Source organism: Pyrgilauda ruficollis, unplaced genomic scaffold, assembly GCF_017590135.1.
Source record: "Pyrgilauda ruficollis isolate IOZ18807 unplaced genomic scaffold, ASM1759013v1 scaffold48, whole genome shotgun sequence".
In the NCBI taxonomy this organism is placed as follows: Eukaryota; Metazoa; Chordata; class Aves; order Passeriformes; family Passeridae; genus Pyrgilauda; species Pyrgilauda ruficollis.
The window spans coordinates 4,354,002-4,367,607 of NW_024526377.1; the positions used below are offsets into that span (position 1 = coordinate 4,354,002).

Below are 13,606 nucleotides of genomic sequence, written 5' to 3' on the forward strand. Positions count from 1 at the left end.
AAGCGTTCCCACCCCTCCCTGGGATGTTTTTGAAGGAGTTGTGGGTGCAGCTGGCTCTGGAGGCAGGACCCAGGAGAGCAGAGAAGGAGCAGGAATGGTTTTGGGTCCTCTCCCAAGGCTGGGCTCAGGGGAGCTCTGCAGGTTTGCTCTCAAGAGGCCTTTGCTGGGAAAAAGCTCTGGAGAGGAGTCAGGGGAAAGGGAGAAGATTTTCCTTGGATAAATCCACAGAGCTGCCTCGTTTGGATGTTCCCAGGTTGTTGTTAACAGGGCTGTCATGGCCTCAACACACGAACCACATCATTATTTAACTTTCCTGCTTTCCTTGAACCTATAAATGACTTTAAACTGCAAGGAAAAAAGAAACCCCAAACCTTTTGTTGTTGCTTTGCAGCACCAACACCTGGAAAAATCAGTTTCCCTTTGGATGTCTTTTCCCTGTCTGAGTCAGCCTTTTCCCTCCACAGCAAAGTCAGGATGAATGTTCTCATTCCCCCTGATCAGATAAATGTCAGGGGGTTCTCGTCTCGTGCGCGGCGTTGGCAGAGGGAATGAACTGGGGATTGAGTGTTGGAAAATGAACTGAACTCCCCATTCTGAGCTGGAATCCAGGCAGGACCTAGGCCCAGCTGACAGAGGGACCTGCCCTCTTTTTTCCTGACAGTTTTTGTGGTGTTTAGCAGCTTCTTTCTGCCTTTCAATGCTTAAAAATCCAGCAAAACAAGCAGCCAAGCAGTGAAGATTCCCAGGGAAAGAAGGGAAGGTGTCTGCAGGCAGTGGGATCTGTAGGACAGGAGATGCTGATACTTTAAAAACCTCCCTGTAACCCTTTCCACAACCTGGCCTGGACATAAATATTTCACTGGAGATAAATCCCTACAAAACAGGCCATGTCATTCCACGGGAAGCGCAGCAGCCGAAATGCATTTTTCATCAGGAGAGCTGAATCAGGATCGGCCAGGAGAAGCAAGGGAGGCTTTAGGGTGGCTCTAATTTGCTGTCTCTTTTCCAAAGACGTGTCTGTACATCATTTATGAACCCCCTGTGTCCTCTGGGACAGGGTCTGGCTTTGCTGATAATCTATAAGAAAACAATTTCCCTTCCAGCTTGTTTAAATTGATCCCGAGTTTTGCAGAACACCTTCTCTGTCTGCTCCCTCTCTGCTCTCCCTAATCCGTGCCCTCATTTGGAAATCACTTTAGGAATGTAAAAGCAAGGTTAGATGCAATCAGGCTGTGGAGAGGGTTTGTTTTTTTTTGTGGTTTTTTTTTTTTTTTTTTTTTTTTTTTTTTTTTTTTTTTTTTTTTTTTTTTTTTTTGTTTTGTTTTTTTTTTTTTTTTGTTTGTTTGTTGTTGTTGTTGAATACAGCAAATTCGTTTTGCTCCCTTCTAGGGAGAGTTAAATATTTCCCCTTTCCCTTTTCCCTTTCATTAAGGTGAATCTTGATTTTTGCAAATGCTTTTTTCCCATTCTCCATGTAAGGAAATCAAAGGGACTGGGAGAAATCTGTGCACAGGATTGTTTTTTTTTTAATTTCTTCCCCATCCTGTCTCCTCAAAAAGGTGGAAGAAAATAATACAGAAGTTTTTAATCAGGTGAGGTGGCAGCACCTCAAGTGTCCACCCCATCAGAGGGGCTGGAAATGCAGGGCTGGAATTGGAGAGATGGGAATGCTGCCCTGGCTGCTGTTGCACCTCTCTGCACATGTTTTATGGCAGAACTTGGCTCCCTAATTGCTCTGGAGCTGATTGTTACCAACACATAATTGCAGCTTTTATCGATCTCCCCGACCCGGCCGCTTCCTTCCCTCGGGCAGGAAGATAAATGGGATGAGCTCCAGCCCTGCACAGGACAGAGCTGCTCCTTCAGGGAGGGGCTGGGCAGCTCTCTGCTGGTCACCAGAGACACTTAAAGGGCTTTGTGAGGGTGTCATGGAATCTTGGAATGGTTTGGAATGGGTTTAAATCCCATCCACTTCCACCCTTTCCATGGCCAGCGACCTCCCAATATCCCAGGTTGGTCCCAATCCCATCCATGGCTTTGATCTACAGATCTGTCCATGGGAAGATCAGTAGCTCTACCCATGGATAGATCAGTTTGGCTTCAGTTTGGACAGATCTGCTCCTCTTCATCCTCATCTCTCACTCCTCATCCTGGATCTCCCACTCCTCATCTTGGATCTTCTACTCTTTATCCTGGATCTCCCACTGCTCATCTTGGATCTCCCACTCCTCATCTTGGATCTTCCATTTCTCATCTTGAATCTTCTACTTTTTATCCTGGATCTCCCACTGCTCATCCTGGATCTCCCACTCCTCATCTTGGATCTTCCCCTTCTCATTTTTGATCTTGCCCTTCTCTTTTTTGATCTTCCCCTCATTTTCAATCTTCCCCTTTTCATCTTGCATCTTCCCTTCCTCATCTTGGATCTTCCACTCTTCATCCTGATCTTCCATTCTTCATCTTGGATCTTCTCCTTTTCATCTTGGATCTTCCATTCCTCATCTTCAATCTTATCCTTTTCATCTTGGATATTTCCCCTCCTCATCCTGGATCTCACCCTCCTCATCCTGGATCACACCCTTGGGTTCCAAAGGGATTTTTAGCTCCTGTCATGAGATCTGTGGAGTCTCCTGGGCAATTCTGTACAATCCCAGTGTTTGTGCAGGCTCTGATTCCCAAAGATCCATTGCTCAGGCTGCCAAAAGAGGAATTTTTCCAAAGAGTTGCACTTGATGGGGGTTTCTCTTCACCAAGAACAAGAACCCCTGTGAGCATCCTGCTCCTGAATCATCCCAGCAGGAGGGAGAGACCCAGCCAGGATCTGGATTTAACAGCAATTCCCCCAACAAGGAGAGCAGAGCTTCATGGAATAGATTTTCTTTTCTGTTGTTGCTGCTGAAGCGCTGTTTTCCAAATTAAAAATAAATAAATGTCTGCTTAAATCCTCATTTAGAGCAACACGAAGTGGTTTGAAAGGAACAGCCCGGCCTGCCTGCCATGCTGGCAGAGCTTTGTAATGTCATCTCTCAAATCTGACAGGATGCTGAGTATTCCATTAGATCTGTTGGATGTGTGTGAGCAGCAAAAGCCTCCAGAAAACAGGAGTTTCTGTTCATCCAATTATCCTGACACAGTCCTTTGTAGTACTGCTCCACATTCCAATTTACAAACAAAGTAGATTTTCAAATACCAGATTTTTGAGGGCAGGGAGTGGGAGAATTGTTCTTATTTGTTTAATTTTTTTATAAAAGGACAAAACAAGTGGTGCTTTGCTGTGCCTGGTTCTGATCTAAATGGAGTCATTTGTAAAGTCTGACTTCCATCATTAGGGCTCCAGAATGAAGGATGAGGAGGAGAGGATGCAGTGATCCCTCTTTATCAATTTATCTTCACCAATTTATCTTCACCGGAAGAGACCTTTCAATTCTCCCGGAAAGGGACACGGTACAATTAGGGGAGGAGATGTTTCCTGGGGATGCAGCTTGGGCTCTGAATTTTGGGATTGGTGCTCAGTGCTGAGTGCCTTGTTCCCATTGCTGAGGGGTTTGGGAGCCAGGTTTTCCATCAGGAATGGGGTTGGAGGGGGATGTTGGATGGGATGGCTCTGGGAGAACCTTAGTTAGAAATGTGTCCCTGAAAAATTTCCAAGCCTGGCTGTATCCAAATTATGAATTTCCCTGTGCCAGAGAATCCTGGAATGGTTTGGGTTGGAAGAGACCTTAAAATTCCTCTCACTGCACTCCCTGGCACTTTCCACTGCCTTCTCCTGGATTTGGGATGTTCAGCACTGGGGAAATCCCTGCAGCTTGCTGTGTCCTCATGGAAGAGTTCCCCAGGATGTCTCATCCCATCCATGGTGCCATCATCAGCTCTGGTGGGGTTCACCAATGCTTGGGAAGCTTTGCTTGGCCTCTAAATTCCCTTTGTGGTGCACAAATCATCTGAGCTGAGCTTTTTGTTTGTGTGCAGAGTGGGAACATTCCCTGGGGGCTGGATAATGGGATGTGCAGTGGGAAGCTGTGGAGAATACCAAAATGGGGATTATTTTGTAGAGCTGCTCCATCACTGCTCGTGCCCCAGAGCAAAACCACAGAGCAGAGACTTAGAGACTGCAGAGTCCCAACCCACATCCTTGGAAAATTCAAATCAAAATCCAAATTCGGCCTTGGAGACTTGGATTTGCCTGGGTTTTGTTGCCTGGGAGGGAATGTTGGGCTGGGACTGGGGAGTTATCCCTGTGTTTCCTTGGAAAAAGCTGGAGAATCTCTACAGGAATGTCTGTCACTATTTTATTTGAAGCAGAAATAGATTTTTACCCCAAAAATGTTAGTTCTGGTAGCCCCAAGTCCTTTTTCTGATCCATTGATACCACATTTATTAAAAACCTTGAGATGAAGCTGGAAATACCCCGTGATTCCCATCCACGTGGACCTTTGGGGCATCCCAAAACCTGCTGCTTTTTTTTCCTCCTGCTGCACTTGCAGGTGAATTTGGAGTAAAAAGAAACAAAGAGTTCAATTTGCTTTGACAGCAGCCTGCTGTTAATTAGTTTTCCCTTCTTAAATTAATAAAAAAAGGCAGCTGCCCTGAACAGATTGAAGCTGCTGAGGAAGACAGGAACAGCAGCAGCTTTTCCTCATGAATATTTTCCAGCTAAAATTTTTGAAGTTCTTGCTGCTTTATTTAAAGAGAAAGCCAAAAGCTGTGAGGAAATGATGAGTGAAAAGCTGCACCCAGCATCTCCCTCAAAGCAGCACCTCAGGTGAGCTTCAAGGAGCCTCTCCCTGTCTGAGCCTCCTGCAGCAGCTGTTCCAAACAGGTTCTTTTTAAGCCCAAAAAAAAGCCCAGCACGATTAAAAACCCCCTCTTTAGTTACATGGGTAATTCTTCTTGACAGCTTTGTCTTAGGAATGTGCTAATTTAGGGATGAAAGCCTGACAAGATGAAGAACATGAGGAGAAGGGTTTGAAGTGGGTTTCTCCAAGGATAAGGGCTGGCTCATCAGGAAAAGGCTCCCAGAAAGTGGTTTGGACAGTGGGTTATCCCAATTCCTGCAGTGGGGGCTGAGTTATCCCAATTCCTCACAGTGAAAGCTCTTTTATTCCAATTTTTTGCCAGTGGAGGATCTTTTATCCCAATTTCTCACAGTGAGGGCTGGGTTATCCCAGTTCCTGCTATTGAGGGCTGGGTTATCTCAATTCCTGTTGGAATTATCCCAATTCCTGTTGGGTTATCTCAATTCCTGTTGGAATTATCCCAGTTCCTGTTGGGTTATCCCAGTTCTTGCAGTGGAGACTCTTTTATCCCAATTCCTGCAGTGAGGGCTGGGTTATCCCAAATCCTGCAGTGAAGGCTCTTTTATCTCAATTCCTGTTGGAATTATCCCAATTCCTGTTATAATTCTGGGTTTGTAATGCTGATTTTTAAGGTTGTGTGTAGTGCTTGGTGTGTCAGGGGCAGAACATCTGCTGTGCCTCCCTCGGGCAGGAGGGAAATCTTTCCGTTTTCCACCAGGTTCTTCCCAAATCAGGAGCAAAACTTGTGAGTTTTGTCCCTGAATCTTGAGCTCTTACTAAAATGAAACAGGAGGGATCTGACTGGGAGTTAATATTTTATATGGATTCAAATGGGAGCAGGATGGAGCATTTTTCCAGATGGATTTTAGGGGAGAAGCTGGAATTGCTCGTTTTGTTGCACAGCCCATTACCCCCATCAGAGAGGAGCAGTTTGCACATCTCAGCTGGGTGGATTTTGCATACAAAATTCAGAAAAACGCATGGACTGGATCTGAATCGTGGCTCAGTGTCTGTCTGGAAGGAGATTCTCCCTCCCAGCTCCCAGGAGAATTTTTAGAGGCTCTGTTTTTTTAGGAGCAAAGCCCAAAAAAAGTTAAAAAACAACCCAAAATCTCCAGAGCAGAAAACACTGGGGGTGTGTCCAGGGGAAAATAATTCAATTTTAAAGGAAATTATCCTTTAAAATGGAGTCCAGGCTGCTGCTGGCTGAGTGTTACATTCCTTGCCAGGAAGAATTTATTGGAATAAACATCCCAGTGCATTTGACTGAGTGGAAAATCCAGCTGGGAACCCCCCTGGCTGGGTGTGGAGACAGAGGGGTGTGTTTGGAGTGGGGGGAGTTTTGCCCTGGATTTTAGGGAACGTGGGGAAAGGAGTGAAATCATTGATTTAATGAAGTATTCTGGTGTTAACAATACACAGAATTCCCATTTCTCCTTCCTGGGAATGGCCTTTGGAGCAGTTTTACCCTTTTTTTAATGCCCTGAGGTGAGGAGGACACAGCACCTGCGCTTCCCTTTCCTGCAGATCCTGTACTTCTGAGGAGAAAAAACAGGAATTCATCCCCCCTGCCTGGTTTATCCCATCCCAAAGGGCTCGGAGCAGCATCTTGGGAGCTCAAATCTCATCCTGCTGATGGAGGACAGCTCAGGCTGGAAGTTGTTGAGCTGGAAAAATGGAGATGGGGATGGTGGCCCCATTCCATGGTCCTTGTCACCCTCCAGCTCCTTCCCCGTGCCCTGCTCTCCATCAGGTCTGGATTTTCAGCCCTGATTATCCCCATTTTGGAGCCTTCTGCTCCCACAGGGAATTTCCAGCTGCAGAAGTGCTGATTCCCAAGGAGATGGCACCAGGAAAATCAGGTTTTTATTAATTTTGTTTTTTGCAAAGCCTTATCTGCTCTGCTCCCTGCTGGATTTGCAGGGTTGGCTGAGCCCCTCTGTGCTCCCAAACTTCCATGAGCTGAGTTTGCATCACAGATAATTCCACAGGTGGGACAGGCTGGGTAAAAAAATTTCCTATTCCAGAGCAATTTCCAGTTGCTCTGACTCAAGTACCAGAAATTCAGGAATTTTTGTGTCTCTTGGTAACACTTAAAGCTGTGCCACAGAATCCTAAAATCATTAAGGCTGGAAAAGATCAAGTCTAACCTTGAAGTCCCTGCTTTATTTTTAATTATTCCTACCAGCAATGTTTTCTTTCCAAGTGCTCTTTGCTAAAACCTGGCCTAAAATCCTCCCTGGAAGAATCCACTCTTAAATCCTGCAGGTTTTTGCAGAGGTTTTGGATTTGGGATTGCCTGGTCAGATTAAACCTTGTGTGTTTTGTGTGGCTGAATGGAGGCAAAATGTAGTGATGTAACAGCTGCTTGTGTTCTTGCAGGGGGAAAAAATCCATAAATCAGGAGGATGAAGGGATGGAAAATCAATCCCATGGTTGGGGGAGAGAATTCCTGAGCTTCTGATACAGAAATTGAGCAGTTCATCACAATTTTTGGGGTCTGTTGTTTTTCCAGTAACCTTGAAGGGTTCAGGTGGAACTTTGGGAAGGTGAACACAGCAAATTTTCAGCATGACAAATCCAGTTTATAACCTTTGGGCTGTTCTGAGTGTGTGTGTGTGTGTGTGTGTGTGTGTTCAAAACAGAAACTAGAGAAAAAAAGTTTCTGTAAATGAGCATCTAATCCATCTCATCCTTTTCTTTCACTCTCCTTAAAAGAGAAATTCCCCAACTCCCAGGATATGGAGCTATCTTCCCTTTCCCCCTTGCTCAGCTTTATCTTCCCTGTTCTCTGCTTTATCTACACGTGTTTTTAGGTGTTAATGAATCTCCAGCTAATGAGACATGAGCTGGGCTTAGACATCAGCACTGGGGTGACAAACTCTCCTCTGGGCCTTTGTTTTCCTGGGGATCTGGGATCATTTCTTCCCAAAGTTTGGAATTCCAGGCTTCATTTTTATCTGATATGGGAAATAATCACTGGGTGTGGCAGAAGTGACCCACTCCAGGGGCACAGAAAGGGTGGTCTGGGGGGGTTTTGACCATGGGAGGAGGAATTTGCTGTGGGAATGGGATTTTCCTCTGAGAAAGAGCTCCCAAGTGTTGGGGTGCAGCCCTGGAAATTGGTTGTCACAGGTGTGTCTGGTCAGGGGGGTGGTTTACAGAGTAAAATCAGGAATTTGAGCACTTTCCTTCACTCCCACATGTCTTTGGGACATAAAACCCTCCTTGGGCCTCTCATCCTGAGGTGAATTTTCCTTTGTTTGGAGCTGCCTGTGCACAGGCATCACCTTTGGGTGGAGGGAAGGAGCCCAAGGAGGATGGTGGCACCTGGGGACTTTGTTCAGCCAAACTTTTCCTGTCAGAAGCTGGGAGCTGAATCCATGGGCTCCCTTCCTTCACGCTCTGGGGTGGTTTGGAATCCTCTGGGCCTGTGAAAAGTGGCAAAGTTTGGAGCTACAGAAAATGGAGGGATGCTGGATGCTGCTTTGGTGCTGCTGACTGAGCTTAACCAGGGGTTATGGATGTGGAAAATGAGAAAACAATCCCAGAGGAGGCTGTTTTCCATGAACCCATGTCTCTGTCACCTCTGTGCCCTCCCACACACACAGGAGAGCACCACAGCATCGTGAGGGAAAGCAGAGCCATGTGTGGGGACAATTCCTGCTCCAGCATGGAGGGAAGGGAGGGAAAAAGGGCCTTAAAAAGGAAATTCCTAAAAAGAACTGAAAGGGCATCAGAGGAGGTGTTAGTGCTGAGGAGAAGCTGGAGTATTTTTGGGATCAGCAAAAGTTGGGAAGCATCCTCCTTGTAGGAAGAGCTGTAGCTGGGGATTCACCAGGGATTCCCCAGTGGTAAATTCCCAAATATTGGATGGTCTTGGCTCTGTGTGTGTCCAGTGTGGGTGGATTCTCCCCATGGATTCTCCCCTTCCCCCCTGCCTCTGCAGGGCTGCAGCTGCTGAGCCCTCTGTCTGCCATGAGGAACGGGCTGGTGTCACCTCAGTGTCACCCTCCCCCTGGCAGTGGCCTTTGGGGCACCGTGTTAGGAATAAAATTAGGATTTTCTTCCCTGTAATGCAGTGCTGGGCAGAGGTGGAATGGGAACGGGGTTGTTCCAGTGATTCAGCGTCATGGCTGAGAAATGTGCTGTTGGTTTGGGTGCAAAGAAAACCAAATCCCCTCGAATTCCTGTGGCAACATCCCCCTTTTGTCCCTTGTTACTGTGCTGGAATTTAGCCTGGAAATCAGGATTGTGCCAGGGCTGAGGAACCCCCCAGGTTCCCCCACCCTGAACCCTCTTTTGTGCCTCAGGCAGGTTGGAGAGGGCTGGAAATGGGGAGGATGGAGCTGGGAGCTTTCTTCAGTGCTGGCCACCACTCCATGGATTTCATGTTTGTTGGCATCCAGGTTGCTCCATAATTTTTTCCATGTTCCAACTAAATGACTTGGCTTTCAAACCCTCGACTTGCATTCCCCTCTCCTTTCTCCCTCTCGTTCTGTGCTTGGTTTTCCCCCCCTGGGATCACACACCTGCCTTTTCATGGAGTTGTTTTCTTTCCCTGGCACACTGGGCTGGGCTTGGAGGGCTGTGAGATCACCTTGGAGGGTGGCAGGTGGAGTTTTAATCACAGCAAACGGGCTCTGTGGTTGGTGTCATTTAGCAGAATGGAAAAAATACCAAAAATGTAACTTCTTCTAGAGGTATTTCTGTAGTGGAACGGAGGGAAAACTGTGTCCCTAGCTGGCATTTCCTAGAAAACTCTTGGGTGTGTATACTGAGCAGGATATTTGTTTCCAAAGCTGTTGTTTTTCTGGAATAAAACATTAAGGTTTCTGAGCTCCCAGTTGCCATTTTTCTCGCCACATCCACCAAGACAGCTGCTGAAAGAATGTTCCTTTTGCTATTCTGTCTCTGTATGTGCTGTTTTTTGCTTTGTAGTAACTCAGGTTGGTGTGTCCCAGGGACATAATTTGTGTCCAGACCCTGGGATTCCCGAGAGAGGCAAAAGGATAGGCAACGATTTTAGGTAAGAACATTTTCTGTGTGTTCTGTGCATGAGCTCCTGGGTGTCCCTGGCTGTGCTCCTGGTGTGGGGGGCTCTGTTTGCTCTGTCCCCCTCCCAAAATCCTGCCCAGTTTTGGGGAACACGTGTGTTAACCCTGCCTGTGTGTGCTGTTCCACGTGAGGCTCTCTAAAGATCTCTTGGAGTATTTTTATCCTTTCCCAATCCAGGCTGTAGAATCCCTCTGTGCTGTCATCCCTCCCCTGAAAAAGTGAAACAGCCAAAAAACAAAATCACTTTTCAAATTAGCTCAAGCCCCAGCATGGCCCTGCCCTTAGAGAATTTGAGGTGACTGAGGTTCCTTGTCACTGAGTCTGTGTGGTGCCAGCTAATTGGGGTTTAGAAAGCTTCAACCAGAGCTGTTGTTCCTTTCCAGTTCCCAGTTTTCCTTTGCAGGGATGCCCCAGCTGCTGGTGGCTGTGGGGAATCAATATTTCATCTGATTTTGCTGCCCAGGGATGTTTTGCTCATGGAAAATGTCTCTCAATCAAATCCCAGTCTGTTAAATTCTCCTCAAATCCAGCAAAGGAGGGAGGGCAGAGGAAAGGGAATCCTAACAGCCCCTAAATTCCTTGGGATGAATTCCCAGCTGCTGCAGACTGGATTGTGTTACCCAGTGAGCAAAGCAGCTGGAACAGCAAAGCTCAGAATCCAAACCACAGATCAAAGAGCAGAACTCTCAGCAGTTGATAAAGATTTTTATTTCACTTTATGAGAACACTGAGCGTGTCCTCTCCCAGGGCTGTGGATGAAATTCCCCCTGAAATGTCACTAAAACTGGGATTTGGACATCAGCACCTGGGGCAAACACGGCAGAGGGGAGGCAGAGCTGGTCCCTCCTCCCTTCCTGCTGCCCGTGGGGCCAGGGGATGGCTCTGGCCCCAAATCCTGGATGCACGAGGCAGGAGCAGGCTGATGTCCCCTGTGTCCCCTCTCCAGGCTGGGCTCCAGCATCCAGTTCTCCTGCAACGAGGGCTACGACCTGCAGGGCTCCAAGAGCATCACCTGCAAGAGAGTCAGCGACATCATCGTGGCCTGGAGCGACCACCGGCCCGTCTGCAGAGGTGAGGGGCTCAGCCTGGCTGGATTTGGGGATTTGTGGGAATTCCCAGCTCCTTCATGTTCCTTCTCCATCACCCATCCTGCCCTCGGGCCAGTCAGAGAGTCCCAGAATGGTTTGGGTTGGAGGGACCTTGAGGACCATCCTGCTCCTTCCACTGTCTTAGACACTACCAGGGGTCCAGAGACAGTCTGAGGGGGCACAGCCTGGCTGGATTTGGGAATTTGTGGAAATTCCCAGCTCCTTCATGTCCCTTTTCCATCACCCATCCTTCCCTCAGATCAAATCCCAGAATGGTTTGGGTTGGAGGGACCTTGAGGACCATCCTGCTCCTTCCACTGTTCCTCCAAGCTGGCCTTGGACACTCCCAGGGATTCAGGGGGAGTCTGAGGGGGCTCAGCCTGGCTGGATTTTGGGATTTTTAGGAATTCCCAGCTCCTTCATGTCCCTTTTCCATCACCCATCCTGCCCTCAGGTCAAATAATCCCAGAATGGTTTGGGTTGGACCATCCTGCTCCTTCCACTCTCCGAGATTGCTCCAAGCTGAATTTGTGGAAATTCCCAGCTCCTTCATGTCCCTTTTCCATCACCCATCCTTCCCTCAGATCAAATCCCAGAATGGTTTGGGTTGGAGGGACCTTGAGGACCATCCTGCTCCTTCCACTGTCTTAGACACTCCCAGGGATTCAGTGGGAGTCTGAGGGGGCTCAGCCTGGCTGGATTTTGGGATTTTTAGGAATTCCCAGCTCCTTCATGTCCCTTTTCCATCACCCATCCTGCCCTCAGGTCAAATAATCCCAGAATGGTTTGGGTTGGACCATCCTGCTCCTTCCACTCTCTGAGATTGCTCCAAGCTGGCCTTGAACACTCCCAGGGATCCAGGGGCAGCCTGAGGGGGCTGAGCTTGGCTGGATTTTGGGATTTGTGGGAATTCCCAGCTCCTTCATGTCCATTTCTCACCCATCCTGCCCTCAGGCCATCCCTTGGCCAGGTCAGAGAGTCCCAGAGGGGTTTGGGTTGGGAGGAACCTTACGGAAAATGTTTTTCCATCACCCATCCTGCCCTCAGGTCAAATAATCCCAGAATGGTTTGGGTTGGACCATCCTGCTCCTTCCACTCTCCGAGATTGCTCCAAGCTGGCCTTGGACACTCCCAGGGATCCAGGGGCAGCCTGAGGGGGCTGAGCTTGGCTGGATTTTGGGATTTGTGGGAATTCCCAGCTCCTTCATGTCCATTTCTCACCCATCCTGCCCTCAGGCCATCCCTTGGCCAGGTCAGAGAGTCCCAGAGGGGTTTGGGTTGGGAGGAACCTTACGGAAAATGTTGTTCCATGGGCAGGGACCCCTTCCCCCATCCCAGGTTGACCTTGGACACTTCCAGGGATGGGGCATCCACGATTTCTCTGGGAAATCTTCCCCAAGGCCTCCCCATCCTCACTTTAAAGCTTTTTTCAGCCCCTCAGCCCCCGTTTCTGGACCCTCTTCTCCCCTCTCAGACCCCTCCCAACTGTCCCTAAATCCCTTCCCTTCCCTCTCTCCTGAACATTCCTTTTGTTCAGGGATGTCAAACCCTGAGCAGGATCATCCCTCTCCCTATTCCAGCTGTTTTCTCCCCTCTCCTCCTTCTCCTGTTAGAGGAAAGACTGGAACAAAACCTGGAAAAGCAGAGATGGAGGGAGATTTTTAACTGGAAATGTGGAATTTTGGAGCTGTGCTTCCCCAGGAGCCTTATCCTGTGCCATGAGCCATCAGGGAATGGAGTTTTTTTTCCATTTTGCCCTTGGCCATTTTGTTTTCATTCCCTCTCTGAAATGTCACATTGTGATATTTGTAATGCTAATAAAGAACAACTTGTAATATTTTTAATTGAATCCCTTTAAAGCTCTTAAAGTCATAAATAGGGTGGTTTTTTTCCCCAGTTCTTTTTTTCTTTAATTTCATCTGCAGATTTTTTTCAGGGCTTTGGAATCCCGTGTAATTCTTGAAACAAGCCTGGAATAAATTGAATCAGTGTAAGAGGATATTTGGCATAAATATGTGACACTGTAAAGGAAATTTATGGTGTCCTCCTGCAAGAGATAAGAAAGGATTTGCCAGCATTATTCTGTTTCTGTGAATCATCTTAAATTTTTAGCTGCTGACTTTCATGTTTTGGGGGTTTTTTTCCTATTTAAAAAGTTTGATTTTTATTTCAGCTTTCTGTCACTTTTTCCTCCCAGTTTGTACCATTTTTTTTTAATTGGGTTTCTCTCAAATTCCAGAGCCAGTCCCAGATTTTAACCCCTTGGGCTTCAATAATTTCTTAATCCCCAATGAGCAAACTCTCGGGGAAAGTTCTGCAGCTTCCCCATCTTCATCAGATTCCCTCTGGATCCTGGGAGAGTCACTTAATCCCACCTGAAAAATGGGAATAATGGGGCTTATCCTTTTTTTACACTGTGGGAGCTCCAGGATGAGGCAGGAGTGGTTCAGCATCCTGGATAAGTGACCTCAGCTCCTTCCTAAACTGCTTCCCAACCATTCCCAATGTTCCCACAGCTTGGCCAGGAGATTATTTTCTACATTTTACAAAGAAAAAAAAAACCTTTTCAGACTCCACAAATGCAAATACCTCTCCGAAATTAAATTATACATTTAAATAAATAACTAAACTTCAAAAATAAATTAATTTTGAGGCTCCATCACA

General features: G+C 47.2%; 1 protein-coding gene across 1 annotated transcript in view; it reads left to right on the forward strand.

Annotated features, from left to right (window-relative positions):
• CSMD2 (CUB and Sushi multiple domains 2) overlaps positions 1 to 13,606 on the forward strand; it is a 241,716-nt gene that overhangs the window by 103,108 nt on the left and 125,002 nt on the right. Inside the window, exons 7-8 of the mRNA XM_041479143.1 lie at positions 9,738 to 9,825; positions 10,801 to 10,925. Of these exons, the coding sequence (XP_041335077.1) occupies positions 9,738 to 9,825; positions 10,801 to 10,925 (213 nt within the window). The remainder of the gene's footprint in view (positions 1 to 9,737; positions 9,826 to 10,800; positions 10,926 to 13,606) is intronic.